The sequence below is a fragment of the Colletotrichum tamarilloi genome (assembly GCF_030869305.1).
Source record: "Colletotrichum tamarilloi strain Tom-12 chromosome Unknown Scaffold_172.1, whole genome shotgun sequence".
NCBI classification, from domain to species: domain Eukaryota; kingdom Fungi; phylum Ascomycota; class Sordariomycetes; order Glomerellales; family Glomerellaceae; genus Colletotrichum; species Colletotrichum tamarilloi.
In genome coordinates, this window is record NW_026849555.1 from 2,653 (window position 1) to 26,029 (window position 23,377).

At 52.8% G+C, this 23,377-nt stretch overlaps 8 protein-coding genes across 8 annotated transcripts; 5 read left to right on the forward strand and 3 right to left on the reverse strand.

Annotated features, from left to right (window-relative positions):
* Positions 1–545: 545 nt before the first annotated feature.
* On the forward strand, positions 546–6,177 carry CTAM01_15658 (uncharacterized protein; the record flags this gene model as incomplete). Its single annotated transcript, XM_060531652.1, has 2 exons — positions 546–689; positions 775–6,177. The coding sequence occupies 2 exons, from the start codon at positions 546–548 to the stop codon at positions 6,175–6,177; spliced, it is 5,547 nt and encodes a 1,848-aa protein (XP_060373750.1).
* Positions 6,178–8,651: 2,474 nt separating this feature from the next.
* CTAM01_15659 (major facilitator superfamily transporter) lies at positions 8,652–10,639 on the reverse strand (the record flags this gene model as incomplete). Its single annotated transcript, XM_060531653.1, has 3 exons — positions 8,652–9,630; positions 9,684–10,273; positions 10,511–10,639. 3 exons carry the CDS (start codon positions 10,637–10,639, stop codon positions 8,652–8,654), a joined length of 1,698 nt encoding a protein of 565 aa, XP_060373751.1.
* CTAM01_15660 (uncharacterized protein) lies at positions 10,454–10,657 on the forward strand (the record flags this gene model as incomplete). Its single annotated transcript, XM_060531654.1, has 1 exon — positions 10,454–10,657. The coding sequence occupies one exon, from the start codon at positions 10,454–10,456 to the stop codon at positions 10,655–10,657; it is 204 nt and encodes a 67-aa protein (XP_060373752.1).
* Positions 10,658–11,062: 405 nt separating this feature from the next.
* Positions 11,063–11,221, forward strand: CTAM01_15661 (uncharacterized protein; the record flags this gene model as incomplete). The annotated part of the gene is made up of 1 exon (XM_060531655.1): positions 11,063–11,221. One exon carries the CDS (start codon positions 11,063–11,065, stop codon positions 11,219–11,221), a length of 159 nt encoding a protein of 52 aa, XP_060373753.1.
* A 4,517-nt stretch (positions 11,222–15,738) lies between these two features.
* On the forward strand, positions 15,739–15,921 carry CTAM01_15662 (uncharacterized protein; the record flags this gene model as incomplete). Its single annotated transcript, XM_060531656.1, has 1 exon — positions 15,739–15,921. One exon carries the CDS (start codon positions 15,739–15,741, stop codon positions 15,919–15,921), a length of 183 nt encoding a protein of 60 aa, XP_060373754.1.
* Positions 15,922–16,159: 238 nt separating this feature from the next.
* Positions 16,160–16,318, forward strand: CTAM01_15663 (uncharacterized protein; the record flags this gene model as incomplete). Its single annotated transcript, XM_060531657.1, has 1 exon — positions 16,160–16,318. A coding segment is annotated over one exon (159 nt), but the record flags the coding sequence as incomplete, so codon positions are not given.
* A 1,330-nt stretch (positions 16,319–17,648) lies between these two features.
* Positions 17,649–18,994, reverse strand: CTAM01_15664 (uncharacterized protein; the record flags this gene model as incomplete). The annotated part of the gene is made up of 4 exons (XM_060531658.1): positions 17,649–17,754; positions 17,799–18,406; positions 18,530–18,736; positions 18,797–18,994. The coding sequence occupies 4 exons, from the start codon at positions 18,992–18,994 to the stop codon at positions 17,649–17,651; spliced, it is 1,119 nt and encodes a 372-aa protein (XP_060373756.1).
* A 1,517-nt stretch (positions 18,995–20,511) lies between these two features.
* CTAM01_15665 (uncharacterized protein) lies at positions 20,512–21,105 on the reverse strand (the record flags this gene model as incomplete). Its single annotated transcript, XM_060531659.1, has 1 exon — positions 20,512–21,105. One exon carries the CDS (start codon positions 21,103–21,105, stop codon positions 20,512–20,514), a length of 594 nt encoding a protein of 197 aa, XP_060373757.1.
* Between the last annotated feature and the right edge of the window lie 2,272 nt (positions 21,106–23,377).

Consider the following 23,377-nt stretch of genomic DNA (forward strand, 5'->3'; position numbering starts at 1 on the left):
GTCGCGACTCATTGACCGAAGGCACAACAGCCACAAATTGGTGGTGGTTCAAGTGCTTTTTGGAAAGTCCAGTGGTGTTGAAGCGAAAACTACGACATACCAACTAGTTGCTCAGAAGAAGAAGAGTTTTCACCCGATAAACTTTTAAATATTGACACTGAATTTGCGACCTTGGAGTCGTAGGCAAGCCGTCGGTGGCGAGGTATGAACTTGATTTAAGTTTGTGGCTAATACAGCTGAACTCGCTAGTAGGGATGAGCGAGTATCCAAGCCAAATCGGTGCAAGAGGCTGCTTCCAGCCGAGTTATGGACAGAGAATCTGGTATCTAAGTGGTGGCGACCGCATACATGGTGATAAGCAGGGCATGAGAGCTTGACGGGTGTTTGTGAAAGACAGTGCCACATAAGTAAGGTGATTATAATGGCGTATAAGAAGACGATTTTCCATGCATGTCGTGAGCAAATAATAAGAAAGACTTCTTTGCCATCTCTCAATCAGATCAACTATTTTGTAGTACCATATTCGCTTATTCAAGCTATTAGCAATGGACGTCAACAACTCTAACCTTACAGACCTCAAATACGGATATGATTTCGTGGTCAGCACAACTCAAGCCAGCATTAACTCTGGCTTGTTGGAATATCTCTGGGAAAGTAACCAGCCAGTTAACTATATTTGCTATATCTCAGTAAGTATTCCCAGATGAAAAATTATGGCAAAATGCCAGGTGGGAGATCAATATTATCGACCAACTGCTTACATAGCCGCCACAGGACTCGAATAACGGAAACGCCACAACCCAGATCAGTCTCGATGAACTGTTGAAGAGGACAGACGGGGTCAACCCGTTTGAGATCCTGGATGGTGCATCGCCGAATGACCCTCGAATTGAAGAGCTCACTCGAAACAACTTCGTCGTTGGCGTGAAGATTCGCATTGGTGTGCCCCCAGGCGTAATGCCCAAGGAGCTTCCTCCAATCCTGGAGCTCGGCAAGAGTGACGGCAAGTCTCTCTTCCGAATGTTTTGCTCCGAGTTTCAGGTTATTCAGAATACGACAAGCGAAGGACCATCCGCAAACGGACGTTGGAACGTCTGGAACCAGCCCTCTGGATCGCCGTGGTATATCGAGACGGACGTCAACATCCTCAATAAGAGCCTTGACTGGGGCCTCGAGACACCCTACTTTAATCACCGCCCAGAGCTTATGGGAAACCTCAAGTCTCAATTCAACTATCTTCCTCCCAGCAAGTCTTACAGCCTTCAACAAACTCTTATGGATCTAGAAACTGCTGCCGATCAAAGCACACCCAATTTCGTGGGGATTCCAGTCGGTTCCCCCGCCCTAGAAATCCTGCAGAAGAACTTCGTCGACCTCTACAGCAAAGCAGCCAAGAGCTACGGACAACCGATTCTTGCAGTTGCCGCCGTTGCTGAAGACCATCCAGATCCTTCCACACTCCAGGTGACTTCGGTTGAAGTGGGCATCAGCCGGTACAAGGACTCCAATGCTTGCGTCGTCAACAATCCGACTCCCGAACAGGCTGCCGCAGCGACCCTCGACCATCTCTGCATGACGAACTGCCACAGTGCTCCGGCAGTCTCGGATCCCCACTGGCACTGGAACTGGGTCCAGCCCGGGGAGGTGAAGAGCCAAAGTGGTGTTATTGCCATCAAGCGAAGTGTATTCGCCGAGCAGTTGATGAACATCATTCTGCCGTCTGCCCGGAAGTCTTGCCTCACCTCTAAAGTTCACATCGATTATGACGATTACCTGGGCAACTGGAAACAAGTGATACAGTTTTCTCCTGGTCAATGGCCACAAACCAGAGATGTGCGAACCCCTGATAACGGCGAATGGATTATTGACATTACTTGGTCGGCCGAGGGCTATCCCGATGTGAAATGCGAGAACTCAGAGATGTGGGGTCGATTTTATGACAGCATCGAAGTCGTCCCTCACTACTATTGTGAGGTAAAGGTCAATGGGAGTATCATCACCATCAGCCAACGATTGTGGGTCGTTGTCTCATTGATGTGTGAAGGTATCACACAGTCACCACTGAATGCATACGACGTCACCATCACCGACACCTACGACTTGTCTGTGGACCACACTGGCCAGCTGAGTATCGATCGTGACAAGGATAAGTTTCAGAAACAAGACAATTCGCAGTCCGCCGAACCAAATTATTGGGGAAACTTATACGCAGGAATCACCGACCATTTGAAGGACATCAAGGCCGAGGTTACACAGCTGGCCAGTCTGGACCTGGAGAGTATCAAATTTCCTCCGACTAACAATTTCGTGTTCCCTGGGGGCAAGGTATTCACGTACACATCAGCCAGATTCTCCAACCACCAAGACTTGATCTGCGACATCACCTACACGGCGCCAGCCGAGCCTTCCCAGCCGCCGCCTCGGGCAGATGCCCCAGTTACCGACCCTTCGTCGGACAATCCTCCGACGAGACCCGCACCGAAGCTTCCTGAAGCCACCGGTCCGCCGGCATACTCCATGGCCCATACGACCGATCTCATTCAGAACTACATTCAGGGAGAGATCGTGGCTCCTACAGCAAAGTTCGAAGCTCTCCAAACTGACGACGGCCACTCCCTACTCTTCTCGCTGAGCACGGACAACGTCTTCAATGTGATCATGGAGCAGAGCCGCACCACCAAGACCGGCTGGGTCCGCATGCCTCTCTCGCCCCTCTCGTCTGCTTCCACATCAGTACGCACTTTTGATGTGGGACAGAGCGTCACAGACGGCACCATTGGAATGGCTCTGGTGGTGTCCGAGGGGGGTTCGGACAAGCTCTTGCTCTCTCTCTGCAACTCCAGTTCCGACACATCCTGGACGGCGAAGCCTCAGTGGTCTACAATCGACTTTGATGCAGAAGGCCATGCTGGTTCGGAGTCTATCAACATTGTCCGCGTCATGTTCGCTGAGCCTCAGGGAAGCCGGCAGCACATCATTGTCGACATCGACCGCTCGTCGAATAAGGCAGACAAGGACATTGCTCGCTACTACGTCAACCCCCATAAGACGTCCGGTAGATCCTGGACCTTGCATGGTCTTCCGGTCGACATTCAGACGGGCTACTATCAGAGTTGCGTGGGCAGAGCGGCCTACGGGTTTGTTGACGGGGTGTACACCCTGGGAACCGCCGGCGACTCGGCCCAGCTTGTCTACGTGCCTATTGAAAACGCCTTCGGTGACGGACCTCCGTTGCCGTGTCGCCTCAAGTTGCCGACAGAGACGCAGGCATCTGCCATCGCCGCCGCTCGCAGATCCGGTTCCCTCGCGTCTCCAGACGGAACAACGGACTTGTTCGCTGTCAGCAACTCGACTCTCTTCTATTTCCCAGCTGAATGCCAGACTGAAGGGTCAGTGGCCACACAATTGCTTGAGAGTAACGTACTTTCGGGCACCACAGAGCTTGCAGCCATGACGCATAGAGGTGTGACGACGATCTGGGGCAAGAATGCCAGCAACGATGTGTACTACCTCTCCTGCCCATCCAGCCAGCTCAACAACCAGAAGGCCTGGAGTGTCCCTGTGCCAATCGTGTTCGGCGTGGAGCAGATGACGCCGTACCTCAACCGCAGCGACGGCGGCAATGCAATCTTCACATCAGGTTCCGGCAAGCTTGAGAGATTGACGCAGGCCACTGGCACGGACGCAAAGTTGTGGGCTGTGGATGAGATCAAGCTCGAGGCCACGGGGACTAAGACCAAGCCGCTTCAGTTCAAGTCGTACACGACTACGATCCAAGTTCTGGATGAACACGAACTTCCGACCACTGGCGTCAATTTGTCGATTTCTACCAGCTCTCGCACACCCGTGTACATGAACGGGATCTACTACGTTCTTGGGCCGGCACCTGTCACGGTGGTTACGGATGCGACCGGGAGCTTGACAGTTGTTGAGGCACTGCAAGACAGCATCAACGGCACTCTCATGAAGGTAACTTGCAACAATGGAGAGGCCGAGATTACCATCAATCCGATGGAGAAGTCGTTCCAGACGGTAGCAGCTCTCAGTAGCGAAGGAGCCCTCCGGGACGCCAAAGTACCAACCAACACGGTCTCTGGTGGCATTAGGGGCACGCCTACGTGGACCACTCTCGTAGGGGAGACTGTATCGTCGAATGATATGGCCAACGTCGCGAACAGCCTCAGCAAACTCGGCACAACGTATGGACTCGTCAAGCCCACAGTCACACCAAGATCTTGTATGAGCGTGATACCACACACGCTTTACACGTCCTCGTCCTCGGTCGACAGCCTGGGACATGATGTAGCCATCGCGGCCGGCGACCTGTTCCGCTGGCTCAAATCCGACGTGGATCATGTCATCGACATCATCAAGGACGATGCCACTGAAGCATGGCACTTCGTAGCCACCATCTCCGGCAAAGTCTACCGCGCCGCATTGACCTCGGTCGAAGCCATTGTCGGGGCGGCGGAGTGGATCTTCAACGCCATCAAGACTGGCATCAAGAAGGTCATGTCCTTCGTCGAGTTTCTCTATGATTGGGATGATATCGAACGGACCAAGAAGATCCTTTGCAACATGACGAGGCAGTGGCTGAGCAGCCAGGTAGCCTCCATCCAGACTACCAAGTCTATGTTTGATGTGCAGATGGCCAACGCCGAGGAGAAAGTCAAGAACTGGGCGGGTATCCCGGACTGTTCAAAGATGCTCGGCAGCAAGGCCTCACAACCGACAGGAGCAAGCGCCTCGAATCCTGCAAAGGGCCACACCTCGGGATCTCAGATGATGATGACCCACTACAAGAACCATGGCGCGAATCTAACAATCGTCGGGGCGACGCCCAAAATGGCACGGGATGCGTCGCATCAGGCCATCAACGATCTTCTTGACGCGCTTGAGAAGGAGGGCCAGACTCTCTCGGATGCATATGCTCAGCTCAAAAGCTTGGCCGAGGGATTCTCGTCTATGACGGTTGAAGCGGTGCTGAAAGAGCTCGTTGGGATCGTCGGCGTCACCATGCTATCCACCGTCCAGGTCGTCGTCGACGCCTTGCTCACCGTTCTCATCGACCTCGCTGACAGTGCGATCGGTCTTCTGGATACAAGGATTCACATCCCCGTCATCTCTGACATCCTAAACGACATTGGAATATCAGATGTGACCTACCTCGATCTGGTATGCTGGATTCCCGCCATGTCCTACACGGTAATCTACAAGATCGCCAATCAAGAGGCTCCGTTCGCCGCTCATGAGGCGGAAGTCCAAGCATTCCTTGCCGCTGACAACTGGGAGGCTTTGCAAACTTGTCTTGGCTCAAAGCAATCCAGGTCGCGGGCTCAATCGTTTGAAGGACAGGAGAAAAGTCACATGGGTACGGCTGGAGCTGTTTCCGAATCGTCGAACACGTTCATGGCCCGACAAGAACAACAACCCAACTCTCACCGAAGCGATACCTCAGTGACTTCAGTCTCATCGGCTGCATCTGTCACATCGACCAGCACAGCACCTACGTCGCCTACATCAACCAGATCCAACAAGCCAGCGGGCCGGACCTTCGGCCAGGAGATCTATCATCTGGGCCACATCATAGGCAGCACGACCAAATTAATGGCAGCGTACGTCGACTACTGTGAGGTCTTGCTTCCGGCAGAAGACAACCCGTACAGCAAAGTTTCGACGAGTCTCCTCGTCCTCGATGAAGGTTCTGCCATGATAGCCGACCTAGCCATGGACAATGCCCCGATCGAGGATGCGGCAATACGTAGGCTTTCAAAATTGACTACTATCATAAGAGTTGGTTCCCTCATCGTCTTCAATGACCTTGTGCAGAACCAACTTCACAACACGAGATTCCGATCCCTCGTCGTCACGGGTCCCGCGGATGTTGTACGCACCACAGGAGCAATGGTCGATGCTGTTCTCGCCGCACCGGCGGCGATCATTTCATTGGACCATCTCTTTGAAATTGCTCGTGATGTCGTCGCCGATAGAGAGATGGACCAGGAACGAGGAGCGGCTGTTGCGGGCGAGGTCTCCAACCTTGCATCCTACGTTTCGCGGTTCTGTTACTACTTAGCCGCTCAGGCCCCGAGGCCAACGGGCTTGCCATTCGCTCAGTATATGGCGTACGCAGACCTTGCTGGCGCTGGACTGGAAGTCGTCCAAGCCGAGCTTTAAAAGCTCGAGACGAAATGATACGGCTAGGGTACGCCAAGGTAAGGGTTAACACCAACACTCGACCAGAGTGGACCCGATAATCTCTTCATCTGACCTCATCGGGGCTGTATTCGCTCGTGGGCGAGTCCTCAGTTGAACGGGCTAAATTTAGATTACCATTTTATACGTCTTGCCGGATTATCTCGCCCCTCCCAAGTAGTACCTAAATGCAGAATGGCTCTGACTCTGGAGTTGTCAGTCGTAGTCTTTCATTTTTGGTGATATCATTACGTGCGGAAAATGCTATTTCTTATGGAAGTCGGCTTGTATTTAGTAACGACTTCTCAGTCCAGCGAGAACTTAGAGACCATATTCACAGCAGCTCGGTGGCCTCAGAGACAAAGGTATTGTTAGGAGGGCCTTTGGGAGCAGATCCGGCAGCGTCACGCCTTGCGCTTCGCCAATATTCTTTGAACAGTCGACATTATCGCTAAGCAATACTGTGAAACTAGGGCAGAGGAATGCTCAAAGAAAACAAAAACCCCCCCATGCTATCCCGCTCGTCCGGAACCCGGAATCAGCCCACCGCCGGCTCCATCATTCCACGCATCTCAAGCGCATCCTACAACCGGCCATTCATACAGCGGCACAGATCCAGCGGCGTAGCGCAGCGGAGGACCCCGGTCAACGGGAAGGATGTCGATACCAAACCCGTATAAGTAAATAAATCCCGAAAAGAGACTGGGTTTTTTTTGCGCCGCAGGTATACATAAGACCCGGGTCGGGTTGTGATATTAGGGCCTGGGCGGAACGGACAACATCCGAGGAGGATTCCTCGCATCAAGAAATTTAGATCCCAGAAAAGAAAGAAAGGGAAGAAGAGAAAAGTGGAAAGGTTGCCAAGTCCTCGGGTTCGCGATGGAGTCAGATCAAAATCTCTTCCAACCTTGCCAACTTCGTACATGAACACTTCACTAACCGGAAGTCTTCCCCTACCCCACGCCCACAACCTTGGGCTCAGCTCAAAGAAGGCACCGGTGTTCTCTCCGCGCACCACGCACGCGTCTTTCCCCCCAGATCCACTAGACCCTCTATCTCAACCCTGACATTGACGGTTTTGACTTAGTATACACTATACGGGGTAGCTGGGTCTGGAACCATGTCAAATCTCAGCGCCCAAGCTGGAGCGAGTCCGAACAAAACATCTCTGCGCAACAGGGTAAATGAGGGGAAAAGAATATGAGCGGGGTGCCCCCATTGAAAAAACTCTTGGAGAAATCTGGAGCGGGTGGGTATAAACCTGTATGTACGGAGGACACACTAAAGCGAGCAACATCCAGGGCCTCCACAACGGACGCCAATAAAACGGTGCCCCAATGAACCAACCCAACCGGCCCCATCGCGACGTTTGGCGCCCACTGCACAACGTACGAGACTGCTTCCAACATCGCGGCATCGCTGATCGCAAATGTCTCACCGCACAGACTGGACGAACCCCAGACGGAGAAGGCCTGGCCGCCTGACCAAAAAACCCTGCATTGCATATTTCTAGAAAACGTGGAGTCTGGAGATGTCGGGGAAAGGGAGAGATGTGAGACTGCAACGCGGGAAAAATCTCATACATGATCCATCCCGGGGGGTTGGCCATACAATTGAGAGAATATAAGGTAGTGATATACGTCTGGCTGTAGTGATCTGATAAAAACTCGGATCAAGGGCTCTGTATAATCTCTTAATTCCAACGGCAAAAAACCCTTGCCTTGACGTGAGAATTCAACCGTTTGCCAGGGTTGCAAGGGACTTCGCTGTGAAGCACTCTAGCCCTGAACCTAAGGGAGTATGGGCTCAGGCAGTAGACCAAGCCAGAACAGCTGCACAACCTAAAGAAAACCCAGCCAAGCCAAAGCAATCATTGTTGAGGCTTCTTTGAGCAAATCGAGAGTGACCATCGCCGTCTCAAGACGCCGACTGTCAATCTGACTTCTTGAGAAGGCAAGTAGCCGACCGCCGGTTACTGCTCACGCGGCAATAGAAGATAGAGCGGGATAAGTGGGTCCCGGGCACTAGTCTGGACCGGTTCCGCCCTCCATCGGGTCTAGCACCATGGATGACTAATTTCCCATGAAATGCAAAAGAAAACAAGCACTCGCAAGCTTCAACGCCCAGCGACGCCGATACTCAGCCAGCGGCTTGGCGGAAAGCTTGTCCACACGAGCGAAGAAATGTCGTGATTTGAAACAACATGTCGCACACATGTGCTGATCGTCACGGGCGAGTGCGGTAAGACAGGGGGACTTTTTTGAAAATGGTATCAATCTTTATATTCATTCATTCGCGCCGTGGCGCTTCCCATGGGGTATTGTGTATGGCATCACAGCCATTGGAGGCCTATGCCCGGCCTCCTTCCTGTACCTGTGTACCGTAATTCCAAATCATTCCAGTTGTACTTCACAAAAGTGTTGTACGTCTATCGCTGAGCCCGGCAGCGACCGATCTTACTCCTTGCGGGTGTCCTCGACGTTGGAGGCCCTGATGCTACCCTTCTCCTCGTCGTGGTCGTCAATCTCCTTGGTCTCGACGGCCTCACCTTGCACACCGGCGACGGCGTGCTCGAAGCTGCGGCCGCGACGCTCGGGTCCGAACATGGTGGTGACGACAATGCCCATGGCGATGATGGCCGTGGCGATACCCATGACAGGTCCGTAGGCCTCGACGCTGTGGCCTGAGGGGGCTCTGACAAAGGTCTTCTCGGAGATGGCGTTGACAATCTGTGCAGACGGGGACGAAATCATGTTACCCAGCTGGTAGGTGATACCTGGGAAAGAGGAGCGGAAGGCCGGGGGCGAAAGCTCGTTGAGGTGGATGGGAATGACACCCCAGGCACCCTGGACGAAGAACTGCATGAAGAAACCGCTAGCACTCAGGCTGCGCTCGCCCTGTGGAAGGATCCAGGCGGGGATGAGGCAGGCAGAGATGAGAGCAGAGACGATAATGGCACGGCGACGACCGACGAACTGGGACAGGTAGCCAATGATGGTGCCACCAACGCAAGCGCCAGCCTTCATGAGAATGGAGGCGCGGGAAGCACCAGCGTTGTCCATCTCCTTCTGAGCAATCATGAAGGTCGTGTACGAGTCTTGCGAGGTGTGGGAGTAGTAGTTGAACCAGGTCATGAGGATGATGCAGTAGACACACATCTTCCACTCCTGGGCCAGCATCTTCTTGGTCTCGCGCCAGAAGGCGCCGGGTGAGGCCGACTTCTTTCCGTGGGCCTTGGCCTCGAGGAACTGCTGGGACTCGGGGAAAGCAATGCGGACAAGACCGACGGCGATGGAGATACCGGCAGCGATCCAGAAGACCGTCTTCCAGGTCTCGGTGCCACCACCGACACCGAGGTTGGCGCAAGCGGCGAGGACGTAGCCGAATGAGTAGCCCTGTTGGAGGATACCGGACATCAAACCACGAGCGTTGGAGCTGGGAATCTGTTAGCGAGCTAGTGACGAAAGGCAGAAGATTGATTGACATACGGGCAGTGCTCAAGAGCCATGGCAATGGCGTTGCCGTAGACACCTCCCATGAAGAGACCGAACAAACTGCGCACAGCCAAGAATTGCTGGAAAGTCTTGCTGTAAATGGTGGCAATCTGCAAAAGACCAAGGATGATCATGTTGAGAACCATGGGCCACTTGCGACCATACTTGTCACCGGCCAGACCGAAGAAGGCGGCGCCGACGGAACGGAGAAGCAGAGTCAGGGTGATGGCAGTGGTGATATCCGTCTTCGAGCGGTCGTAGTACTTGGCCAGCTTAGTGGTCTGGATAGACAAGGCGTGGAAGTCAAAAGCATCGGCGGTCCAGGCGCAGAAACCGCAGAGGAAGAAGAGCCAGTCGCGAGGGCTGAGCTGGGCCATGAGGCTAATGGGGTTCTTGATTGGGTCGGGATCTTGCCATTCTGTGTGCGTCTCGCCAGTTGGACTAACAACAACGGTACGCTGTCTCCAGATGAAGAGGTCCTTCAAGGACTGCTTGGCCGTGGCCAGCACGCCCTTGGCGACGGGGTCGGCGGGCTGCGCAGTCGACGTCGACATGGTGGATGTCTGTCTGCGTTTGTTGGCTCTCTAAGACACGGTCAAGTGTATGAGGGACTGAGGTGGTTGAAGATGATGTCGGTGATCAAGAGAGAGGTAAAGGAGGAAGAAGAGATGAGAGGATGAGGCACGACTGGTTGAGTTCAACAGAATGGGATGAAGAGGGGGACACAAAGCTTCTTCATATAGTTGGGCAAGCCATCGATAGCCATGCAGGTTGGCGAATCATCAGACCGTCCATCGCGTCGGTGCCAAGAGTTCACCAACATGGAGCAGGTGGATAAGGTGGTTTCGAAGGAGTTGAGAGAGACAAAAACAAAGAGCACCGGTATCGAGGTCCAGAGTGACCGGGATGGCACCGACATGCTCATGGTTTCGAAAGCGATCATCTCCCATGATGGAACGCTGCAGTGAGAAGCGTGATGATTAGTGTGGGCAGGCTGGCCAATGGAGGCCAGAACTGTTTCTGATGGATGCGTGGGGAGGTCGGAATCAATGATGCGGGGTCGGCGTCGGGGAAGAGGACAGGATGAGCATGGTGAGGAGACCAGAGGGAGGTATGCTACATGGGAGCTAGATTTGCTAGATGGCAGCTAGAGCTTTCTAGCGGGGAGAGTAGAAGAGCGTGCGGCGTGCCTCGATACGGATACCATGCAACTTGCGAGTAGCACGAGAAAAGGCGGCAGACAAGGGGGTCGAGGAGACCAGGGTGTTTGTTCCATGCCCATGCCCATGGTGGTTGGCGAAGTACGATCCCGAGAGAGAGCTAGGGAAAGCTAGGGAAAGCTAGGGACCACGAGGATTACGAGGGCGCGGACCATGTTGGGATATTGCATACGATGGCGTTCGTTGGCAAGGGAGAGGAAGCGTAGCCTGCGCCTGGTCTATGCCCACTACGGAATTCCACGCGTGCGGGAGACGGCCTTCACTCCGGCACATGATGGATCACCCCATGCAGCCGGCTTCTCAGCTAGGTAGCAAGCTCCCTACTGGCGCGGGATCTGGATGGGGAAGAGGTCGGTTGGCGTTTGTAATGATGAACCGTGGTCCATGGGTCAAGCGTCCGTCTCCCGGCATGTCCCAGTGCGGCAAAGTGGAATGCGATATGAGGCGGGATCCAAGTTAACGCGCATCATGTCGAATCCACTGGGAGTCGCCGGCCGAACACCCTCTTGTCTCCATGAATGGATTTCATTTCGGGTCGGTATGCGTAGGAGAAAGTGACGACGGTCTCCGTTTGGTCGCACAAAACGTGTCACACGCTTCCATCTCTCTTGTCTTGGTGTCTGTACTCTATGGTTTCGGGCATGGTGCAGGTTGCGCTGTAGCAGACCAGAATAGGAAACAGTGAAACGAATGGCACGTAGTAGACCCGTTGGAAAACGACTCTCGATTACTCAGTCATGGCTGGCCTTTGTCGCCATACAGTTCTGAACGGCTCCGTTGCAGTGGTAGCGATAGCTGTGATGTTGCGCTGTCGGAGCAGTGTAAGAAACGGATGGAGTTGAGGGCCAAGAATAAGCTGGTTGGAACGCTAGGAATAGCAACGGGGGTTCGATTGCGGCGATAGTGTGCACTGTGAGAAGTGAGAACCAACGCCAAACGGAGCCAGCAAGGAACGAAAAAAAAGTTACCTTAGTCAGGGCCGCGAAAAAGGGTTAGGTTGGAGCGAGTGCAGAAAAAGTTTGCGCCTCATACGTCCAGGAGGTCTTGGCTGTCTGTGTTGGGGTTTGGTCTGTGGAGAGTTGGATGGGGGCGATTGAGCAATGTTGCATCACGGCCGAATCCTTCGATGGAGCGGGAGGGAAAAGGTGTGTGTGCGTTTGTGTGATTTTGTGTGTGTGTGTGTGTGTGGGAGAAGAGGAGACCGGAGGGAATGGAAGATGAGCAGCAGAGTCAGAGTCAGAGTCAGACATTGGAGATGGTCAGAGGTAAGGAGTACGTACTCTTCCATTAGATGTTGGATGACGGGAGATGTTGGATTTAGGAAAGAACGAGGGAAATGAAAGACAAACGAATGGGAGGCACTTGAGCAGCATGACCCACCAAATCACGATCACGCCTGCCTTCATTTTGTCTTCTCTTCACGATGATTTAGAGTTCCTTCCCGGTCCAGCAGGGACCTGAACCTAAGGGAGAGCAAGACAAGGAAAGCGCGCCTTCACTGGCGTCCCGTGACTCCTCTTCTTTCCTTCGTCGATCGGTTGCTGCCTTCCAGAAGGAGCGCCAGAAGACATCCCGTCCACCAAGGTAGATACGTACATCGTAAGCATTCGACCTGAGGAAAGTCACGCTCGACTCCGGATTTTTCAGTTGCACCTTCTTCGCGCGAGACTGTACTCCTCTCAAATTATGCTTCTTCCATGCCTCGCACTACTGCCGCCACCTGGTTGCAACTTGCGAGAGAGGGGGGGAACAAGCGACACCAAAATCGCCAGCGCCAATGCCAACACCAACACCACAAATCGCAAGCGTGGGAAAGGAACGCAGGCAGGCAGGCAGACGGGCAAGGATGGGCCACGCTGACCAGATGTCGGCCAAGTCGCCAAGACTCAACGGGCGATGAGTCTGCCAAGAAAGTGCTTGTGTCCTCCTCGGCAAGCCATCCCGTCACGCCAAGTTGCTCGGCGCTGCGAGGGAGTTGAGTAAATTGTCGCCGCACTTGACGACGTCGACGACAACTGAACAACATCAATGAGGTGAGGTCACAAATTGTCGTAAAGTGAGGTCGTTTCGTCGATTCCAGCAGAGCGGTTCGCGAGATCAAACGAACACGTCTGACACGTTTGACAGCTCCGCGAACAGATTTCCCCCAGATGATCCCCCATTGGATTAGCAGATAGCCGATCCCGCACTGATGGGTACCTACCTAGGTAATGGGTGATGGGCAATGCCCGCCCAATGCACTAGCAGCCAGCCAGCGTCCGTCCCACCGTACAAGATGATGGGGGAACGGGGAAATAAGCTTAACGGGCGTTGTGGCCTGATGCTAACAAGTTAGCACCATCCGTATTACTGCCGACTACTACTGAAAAGAAGAAAATGTCTCTCATCTGTGTTGTCTCTTGGCCAATGAGAAATGTATCATGGGCCATGGTGGAGGGCAAAAATACAAGTGACAATGGAAGTCGAGGAAATTCGCGCACTGCTATCCGCCAATGGCCATGTAAGTGTTGCAACTTTGGAACCCAGTTGCCCAAGCGTCAATACCTAGCAAATGGCACGCTACAAATACCTAGGTAGTAAATTGGTGCGTGTGAGTGTCCACCAACCCGGACTACTGCGTGTCCATTCTTCTTCATCCCCGCGACCCTTTCAATTCCCCAGAGATTCTCAAGTCGGGGCCCCAGGATGGTCCGTCGAAACTGTCAAATGGTCTGCTGGCTCCGTATTACTTGCGCATTCCTGGCATGGCCACGATACTCGTCACCTTTGTGGGCGTCTAGTTGGATAGTCCGTCGGAAGGCAGTTCCACCCCTACTGTCACTGCCTCTGCCACTAGCTGACACTTGCTCCTTCCCTACCTTACTTCCTTCCTTCCACCGTTTCTCGATACCTCGTACCTTCCCCCGTCGCTTGTGAGGAAAATGATAAAGACGGTTCTTGGGAAGGCACGACCGGGGACAACCGGGGGCTCCCTCCGTCGGGCGCAACACCGATAGCGCCAACGTCTCCACTTCCCCCTCCTCTGGCCTGCGAATATTCGGCCATCTTCCGAATTATTTTCTCACAACTTCATCACCTCTGCCCAATGGTATCTTCCGTATTCGCCCCCTCACATTCTCTGCATCACCGTTCCCCACGGGCAAATTTCCCCAATCTCTGTTTCCCCGGCCTCCAGATGTCAAATCTACAGTCTAGCACGTCTAGCACGTCTAACAAGGACTGGAGTCTGGAGTCATCCGCCTGAGATCGTTCTTCAATCCACCTCATGCCGAGTCATGCTGGGTCAAATGGCCCAAGGCCAAGGTATGGTACTCCATAGTCGCATCTAGGGTTCCTCTCTGCTGGTCATCACCGCCACCAACTGAATCATCCACGGGCTACGGTTCATCATGAGTACACGACATCGCAATGTTTGCCAAGACTTTGTACCCTCAGAAACCACGCCATTGCCTCTGACTTGCTTGCCGCCAACGGAGCGCCAGTCAGCCAAAACTCCTCCCACATCCCAGTCGCTACATCCAAGCTAATGTACCGCACAGAGCAATCATACCTGGACTGCTCCAGAGAAGCCCAAGAGGCTGATAGCCTGATGCGACTTGCCCCGGCACTCGACCTCTCCGACCACCACTGACCACTCACCTCACCTCACCGGCCACCGTCCCTCCTCTCGCCTCGACTTGCCCGCCCCTCGTCTAAACTCAACCTGGAAGGACGCCCGCCCCTCGCCGTAACGTGGGAGAGTCCTTTAACCACGTATCGACCGTCCGTAATCACAAAAGTGTCTCTCGACCGAATCTCGTTTCCCCGTCTCCCCATCTTCCCCACCTCTCCAACAACATCTCCCCCGTTCAACCCCAAACCCCGAGTATTCCTTGCGGAGAAGAACGGGTCCATCATCCTCGCCAAACCGGGCCCTTTTCGCAAGCTCAACAACACCTGGCCGGCCATGCGCCTGTCTGCACCAGTGCATTCTCCCATCACCCCACCTCCGTCACCACCCACCACTCGACTATGCTCCGGCGCGCATCCTAATCCTTACCGCAACGAGGCAAAACATCTGCAGGCGCATCTCCCGAGCGTTTCGAGATCCTTTCCAGCCTTCTGGCCTCTGCTCCGGCGAGCTGCCGCGGCGTGCTACCCTGGGTTTTTGGAATACTACCGTGCCCGCCGGCCGCTATCATCATACCATGGGAGATGCGCACCGAGAAACTCAAGATCCCACCGTGAACTTTGTCCGAATCATTCAAATTCGCCGCTCCCAAACGGCGGTGAGCCGCAAGGCCCCTTTACGACACCACCAAAGCGCCTGTCAGTAGAAGTTGAAAGTCCCCGATCTCTCAAACTCGCAACTTGTGCAGATACCACTGTACCTTCGGTCCAATCGGGCGATCTTGAGAGTCGAGGCCACAGCACCTTGGTTGACACCAATCGAACGGCTGCTGACGAGCCTCCCGCTGCCCCGGCCAATGTCTCACAGCTAAAGCCTTCCCCGGCGAGACTAAGAATACTTCTAGAAGCCTAGAACCTGGAAAGGCCGCACATGCTCGTATTTTTGGAATTGCGTCGCAACTAGCTTCCCAACCTCTTCACATGTGGACTGTGGTATTGATATTCCGACATTCATCGCTGGATATCGCCCGGTGGGTTGGTTCTTATCAGCATGTTTCGGAGCACCGCGCATGTTTGAGAACGCCTGGCCTGTGACACCCTGTCTGTGCTGCTTGCGACGCTGGGAATAGCTTGCGACAGGATGTTCCCACTCTGCTTGTTTCTGACAAATTCAGGGTCCGTCGCATGTGCTACGCAACGCATTCGAGTGCTAAGATTAGATGACAGTAGCAAGAAACAAAACGACATCAGTATGCACATTTGTTTCGCTTCAGGACATTGTTGTTGGGGTCCGACGTGTCCGAAGTGACGGTCCCTGGTCGAACCAACTTACAAGCAACCCAAGCTCCAGATACAAGAAACGCCAAGGCCCCCGAGTCCGTTTTCCCCCTTTCCTTGGCTAGGCTTTTGCTCAACATCAACAACGTGGCGGCTACCTCCTGCTTGGCAGCAGACATAACAAGACGGGCACGAGAATTCCTCGCACACCACTAGGCGCTGTGCCATGAATCGCGGCTCCGCTAATGGAGGGACAACCAAGAGGTCAACCGACTTGGCTTACGCACCATTGGCACGACCTGGGAGCTTGTTTGCTTAGCTTTGGTCGAAATCGTCTCCGACGATGAATCCAACCATACAAGCCACCTTCTCTTCGAGCCGCTAGCCTACCGAACGCCCGCCTGTAGATCGGTCTTGCTCCTGGGTCAGCCATTCGTTCCGGAACTTCTTCGTGGCCCCCAGCTAGGGCAAGGCTGCCATTCCTGCGGTGGCGGCTTTGCAGAGGCCAAGCATCAACATTGACGACCATCGGCTCCATGATGGGCCCGTCTCTACATTCCGAAGTATGTCGGTTGATGGATTTCTCCGCTCACTTCGAGATCCTGGGGATCTCGAAGGCCTTCTTGCAGATCCGGGGATATACGGAGATTGTCCTCCCTTCTCTCACCCGTCGATGCGGGGTTTAAGATCACGACTACATCAGCTGAAAACGATCACAGCCAGAACCCACACTGGCAAGCGCGGAAAGAGAAAAACCGAGCTTACGATTTTCCACAGTGAAGCTTGGCCCAATGGGTATTGTCTTGGCATCTTACGATGTTCAAAGAATGGGCTTGAGGCTGTGTAAGTATCTTATGCAACACGCTTGCCGTGATGCTGGTCTCTATCGTCTCTCTGCGTTCAGTCCTCATATTTCTCAACTTTTCTCTGCCGCTTTGCGTTCCTGAGACACAAGCGATTGGTTGTCCAGTGTCTTGCTCGATTCTTTCGCCTTGCATATCGCGAAAAATCGAGGGCGGAGCTAATCGGAGCCTTCCGGAGGAGCCGCCTCGGTCATGTACCTGGATACTGATGGTCCGCTTGTCTCTTTGCGAGAAGTTGTGACAATAAGCGAGATCAGTGAATAGGGGACATAATTTGAGTTTATTAGTTGGCACGAAGTCCTCCGATAAGTTTTCGTCTGGGAATGGGGTCATCTAGCCTGGTCAGCGACTGTCTTCTGAATGACTACGCCCCTTCCATCATGCCCTATCAGATTCTGCATTGCAAACAACGCATAGAGTACCGCTTTCCCTGGTTCAGGAACTTCAATCTCCTGGAAGGTTGGATGGTCAAATGTATTTGTGAAGGCGGCGTGTCCATACTCATAGTCTGGATAACCATGAGCCAGAATCAGTCCCTTTGCAAGTCCTACTACGACCCTACAACATCTGCTCCTTCGGGCATCTACAGATCCCAATGTACTACTTCTGCACAATATGTCTCTTCTAGAATAAGTAATCCGCAAGCAGGGCGAGGTCTTTGACAGGCAGTCTTGTAAGTTCATCGATTTATTTCATTTTTCTTTTTTGCCCAATCGTCACAAAACGAACACAAAGGAATCGCACGCTCGGTTTCGCGTAGTCAAATCATATGCCATAGTTATGCCATGAATTACTACTGCTAGTACTGTCATTGTAGCGCGAGCCTGCACCGGATATTTCCTCCACCCAGCCATCACCAACTCGACCGACCTCGAAACCCCTCTGGACACCTCAGAATCAGACGTGCTTGAGAAGACCGTTCCTCGAAAATGATTTAGCTTCTCAAGGACCTCAAACCATCAAACTCACGCCATACTCCATCAACTCACTCAATTTGCGTTCCTCCTTGTGCCAAGATGACGCTCCGACTCGTCGGGTCTCGATCCCCATACGAGCTTCTCTGTGAAGACCGCAGCGGCGTAGTCCGTCTCGTCGCTGCAGACGCATTCGCAGTTCTCTCCCTCTTCCTCGGCACGTACACGGCAGGCCTCTTCTCCCATTCCTGTCTACGACTTGCATCGTGATGCAAAGTCTTCTCAGCTGCCCTCCGCTGCGAAGAAGTCTCGGGCGCTGATAGACTGCGCTGTCGGCGATCTCCAGGCGGTGTTGCTTTGGAGCTTTTTGTCTTGCCACTGACTCCTTCTTTTCCCCGTGTGACCGTTCCTCTTGACCCGTGGAGGTCCCTCCATGGAGCTATTCTTTCAGCCCTTCGTATATGAGGTGGCTCGTCGTCACGGTCATTGTCGTCGAGGAGGTCCAGAGTAGCGAGCCATTCCTTTGCCTCGCGGGCGTGCTTCTCTACTAATGCGGCGCGCTTGAGATGAGGTCTCTGTGAAGCTTGTATTTCCTCAGCCGTCAGCACGCCGCCTAACGTCTCGTTCTCGCCCATGATGATACCAATACCGGACATGATCGCCACCAACGCGAAGTCGTCGTTCAAGAAGGGAGTCTCTTTTGCGTTAGGGGGAATGGCAGCGGAGTTGAGGAATCGGAATCCTGTTCCAAGGTACGGTCGCGAGGGGTCAATTGATATCATGGCGACTAACTCTTCGTCTACTTTGGCATAGCCTCCCCTTCCGAGATACGACTGTCGTGGAGCTCTCAGGATGCGAGTCTCGTCGGGCGTGCGTTTCCGCTAGAGAAGCCACCCGTCTGAAAGGCGTAGTGTCCGAATAGATAACCCTCGACTATGCCTCCATTCGAAATCGACATCGGTCGTCATCTCCGCCCAACAAGGATCCCGAAGACGCATCGTGAAGCGCCATAGGCCCTGATACCCTCTCCCGCGGATGATACGGCTGAAAAGCGAGCGGAAGCCCAGAGCGTTCCCTTGTCGACCGCGGTCTTCGTGGAGGAGGATCTTGGGGGTGTCGCTGGAGTTGCTTTCACGGCGGCGGGGGCGCGAAGGGAGGGGAGACTGCGGTTGTTCGAGGTGGACTTGCATGGTGCGACGGGTCTTCTAGCCCGGTAGGCTTACGAGGCGGTGGGTGAGGTGCGCGATGATGGGTGCGGTGGAGAAGGGGCCTGCGTGGATGTTGATGCCGATTGCGTTGTCTGTCTCGGAGGGTTCGGCGTCGTGGGAGAGGTAGAAGAGGGGGTTGTTTGCTGTTTCGGCGAGGCCTGAGTCGAAGATTGAGAAGATTGGTGGGAGGAGGCGGGGGATTGGGGAGGGCATGTTTCTTCACGTTTCTCTCTGTCCTTGTTTAGTTGGTAGATGGATCGATTGCTCATGTTGAATGACTGATTGGAGGCTTCATGATGATATTTTTTGTGCTTTGATCAGCTTCTGAGACGGCTCGAATGAGGATGGAAATGGGTTGAGCCGGTGATACCTTGGGAAGCCTTCCTACCTGGGAGGAAGGTACCTAGGTATCTGAGGTACTCAACGTGTTGCAATGTCCTTAAGGCGGCAGTGTCCTCGCATACATGTTCGATTCAATGCCTTCCGTTCAAATCCAAGTTTTCGTTGCCTGGATTGAGTCCAAGGAAGTTGCCACAAGGCAGAACCTGCAAAATGTCGTCCAGCCATCCTGTCAACGGTGCCGTTCCGGAACGACCCACTCAGGCGGTCCGACCCGGCGCATGCCGGACCGGTGCCGCTGTGGGGTTCGTCCGGCAGCCCGCCCTGCAGCACACCCGAACAATAGATCGAGGCTTCACGGTCTATGCGCGGACGTGATATCGAAATCCTTTGCGCATGATTGCATTGTTGTCTGTACTTCAGCGATTCAGCCAATTCCGTCCTGTGAAACCCAACATGACGCCCACCTTGGAAGCGGTCGGCCGACCACCTGCATCTGCTAACTGAAATCAAAAGGTACTCTGCTAAGAATCAATCATGCTATATGCGAAGTCGGGTACCGTTTCCTGTCTACTCAGCTGTGATGAACCCGGAATATCTCCGAGACACAAAGGTATGGTGGCTAATCGGACGGCCATTGCCATTGCACGATAGGATATTGATCTAAGACATCAACGACTGTTAGGCGTCGAAGAATGCGAAGCCATCCAGCTGAACAATTGTCATGAAAGTGCATCACGGTTGCCTCAACCCTGTCCAGACTGGGTAGCAGGAATTTTGGCATTCAAGCTAGAGTCATCACATATCTTGAACATCCCTCGGGTAAGGTAAGTGTAATAAATAAGTTAGGCATGTGGTATTGCCCGGCCCGGTTCCTTGAAGTATGAAGTTCGGCTTAAAAACCCCTCTCTTCTCTTTCCATTCGTCACTTCTTACTTTGCCCTGCTCTCGGGGCTTCTTCTCCCTTTCCACTTGGCTGGCAAAGAGCTCCCCGTCTCCAATCCACTCTCAGGAGAGTAACCGACTACGACGTTTCTTCGATAGACCAAGTTCGCCTTCACGATGAGAGCTTTATTTTTGATATTGGTTGGCTTGGTATCCAATGTAGCAAGCCAAGATTACAGCAGGGTCTTGCTAGGATGTGGCCAACCTGGCAACTTCCAGCAGACCTTCACCTTGTTCTCCACCAATTCTGCCAACAGCGTAGAGTTTTGCCGAACAACTTGCTTGGTGAACAACTCTCGCTCGTTCGGCGCGCTCTTCAACGACCAATGTTACTGCAGCAATGCAGGTATCGCCGCTATCCAGTTCACACCTGACAGCATCACTAATTGCAACATCCTCTGTCCCGGAGATTCCTCCGTTAGATGTGGCGGTGCTGTCAGCTCTGCTCAGTATTTCAGCGTGTACGGCTTCAATCCCAGAGCCTCAGACTCTTCCAGCTCGTCCAGATCATCGACCCTGACAACTTCCTCAACATCCACCGACACAGGTAGCACAACTACTACAGGAACGAGCGGTACTGATACCTCAACAATCTTGACCTCGTCATCATCCAGTACCTCGAGCTCCTCAAGCAGCGGGTCAACAATCATCGTTACAGATTCTAGCACTACTTCTCCATCTTCACTCGTCTCCACCTCGACATCCTTGATAAGCTTCAGCAATACTTCTACAACTTCAACGCAATCATCAACTACCTCTTCTTCGAACTTGGGAACAACTTCATCCACCAGCACCTTCAACACCGATAGCTCCAGGACTAGCACGGGGCTTTCTACCACCTTGAGCATGAACCCAAGTGCGAGTTTGAACGCCACAAGTAGCAGCGGAACAACAGGCTCTTCCTCTTCATCCTTCACAGGCTCTTCCTTGACATCCGGGAGCACAGGAACGTCTACTTCTACGCCTTCCGCCACTGCCAGCACGACCAGTAGCAGTGGGAGCTCAGGATCATCCGTCATATCAAGCTCCACTACAGTCATTATTTCTTTGTCGTCTGTGACTTCTTCATCTACGATTTATAACTCTCCGATATCAAGCTCAAGTTCAAGCCCCTCGACATCCGCGACCACACCAAGCACTAGCCAGACGAGCATCCAATCGAGCACATCCTCTGCATCACAAGCTTCTTCCTCTGGGGCTCCATCCACATCGCCTACAATATCTTCAACCACTGGGATAACAAGCACTGCCTCAACTTCTCAGATTACTGCTAGCTTTGTTCTCACTGTTTCAGTCTTGCCTGCAGCCACTGCATCGGCTGGTTGAGTGATATGATGTGTCAAAGGAAAAGGGGATGGCGCGAGACAAGTAGGGGAAAGACAGCAAACCAGTTGAGTACCCTTTGGCGTCGGGCATCTGAAGAGAAGTCTTTGTGGCGATATTTAAACCATAGAAATGGGGGTACGGATAATTCATGTAATTCAATTTGCTTGTAGTTGAAGAACAGCACATACTCAATAGTCAAACAGAAAGATATCACTGCTATGGCCTTGTTGTCCCTAGGATTGTCGAGTGTATATTAGAAGCCGATCTTATCATTCTTACTTATGTTATCCATGCTTGATCATTCGAATCTTTAATTCTCATCGTTGGTACGGGGTCTATGATAGGTGTGGCTACAACCTGCTTCGCAACGACATACGTTGAGCAGTTCAACCAAGTCAATTCCACTGAGATTGATTGAAGTAGGTATGTTTCTTAATGTTGCAGTATTGCGCACAGAGGTAATGACGGCTTGAAACTGGACTAGACTAAATTCCACATAATTGAGAAAGTCGATAGGTATCAATAAGTACTTAGATTGGTAAAGGCATTGATTCACGAACTTTACCTAGAAAAACATGTTGTCTTGATGACTCTACACGGCCTAATGCTTGGACGAAGGGGTTAAGTCGCATTTCATGCTTTTCAACTGGCCATGCAGTCGAGTATTGCAACTTGAAGATGGAAGATAGTGTAACAAGATGTGTTTCCTGAGTAGTCACAGGCATTTACTGATGATTCGAGGCCAAGGGCTCTGTAAACATCATCAAGAGCTATGATACCCTTTAGGTCCCAGGAGTAGTCTCCTTGATCTTTCATATCAGCTATTGAGGACAATACATAGACCGTGACTTGGTATCGATCAATGTCTGTTTCATTCAAGTCGATATTGTTGGAAAAGCGCATTATTCCCCATATCTAGTAACGACCTTCTCCGTTCTTGGCGGAAAGTGACTTTGGCAATCTTTACTCTAGAGTATTGTATCCAGCTCCATATGAATTATTTTACAACTCCTATTGCACTGTTGTGAAGAGTTGTGTAGCGGGCTTTCGATTTGTCATCCAACCACAATCCAACACACTTGGTAACCAAAGACAACAGTCATTCAGCACCTTAGTCGAACCATGGAGAGATTAACAAAGCAACCACTGACTCTCCGTTGCCATAGCATTATTCTCCCGCCGACAACAGTCTCCTCGTCGTCAGCGATCAACAAGGGAGAATGTTCGATGGATCCCCCTGAAATGAAGGAAATTCCCCGATTTGATCCACACGTGCATGCTGTCTGCGAACCGGATCCGCCCCAAAGTTTCTCAGCAGCACACGGACCGTCGATAGCCCATCTTGAACAAGCCTCGTGAGAAAGGGACAGGGCCCAGGGGACCATGCATCGTTGGGCTGCGACGGGAGATTACGCAGTCTTACAACCCGACTCTACTGGGGGACGGGGGCTTCAAGCTCCAACAGCAAGGGGTTATTTGCCGCAGGTCTCGAATGTGACAAGTCGATTTTCTTTCTTCTACCTTGTTTATGAGAACCATGTGGATGAATGACTGGTTGCGGACTTCACGATGGCTTCATTTCCAAGGACAGTGATGCCACTGGAACGTCCACCGGTATAGCCGAAGCCCTGCACACCAACTTTTTACAACTTGGCAACGAAACGAGGACGGCTGCCAATATCATGCTTCAAGGGGTGCACCGAACTTTTCTTCCCTTGCCGAGTCCTAGCTACCAGGTCACGATAGTAAGAAAAGAATGAGCAAAAAGCATAATTGTTCCTGATATCAGGTGGGCCCGGGAGTGTGGTAAGTTGCCGCGGACCCGTGGCGTAGCGGCGTGGGGGTCGCCCATGACGGTGTGTTGCATTCGGCTTAGACGAGCCATCACGGTAGGTGACATTTGTCACCGCACGAGAAACAGTTCGGTCAAGCTTTTTCACGGCGATGTGTTTTGGCTACCTCCCTGGCCGTTTTCCTGCGGCCACC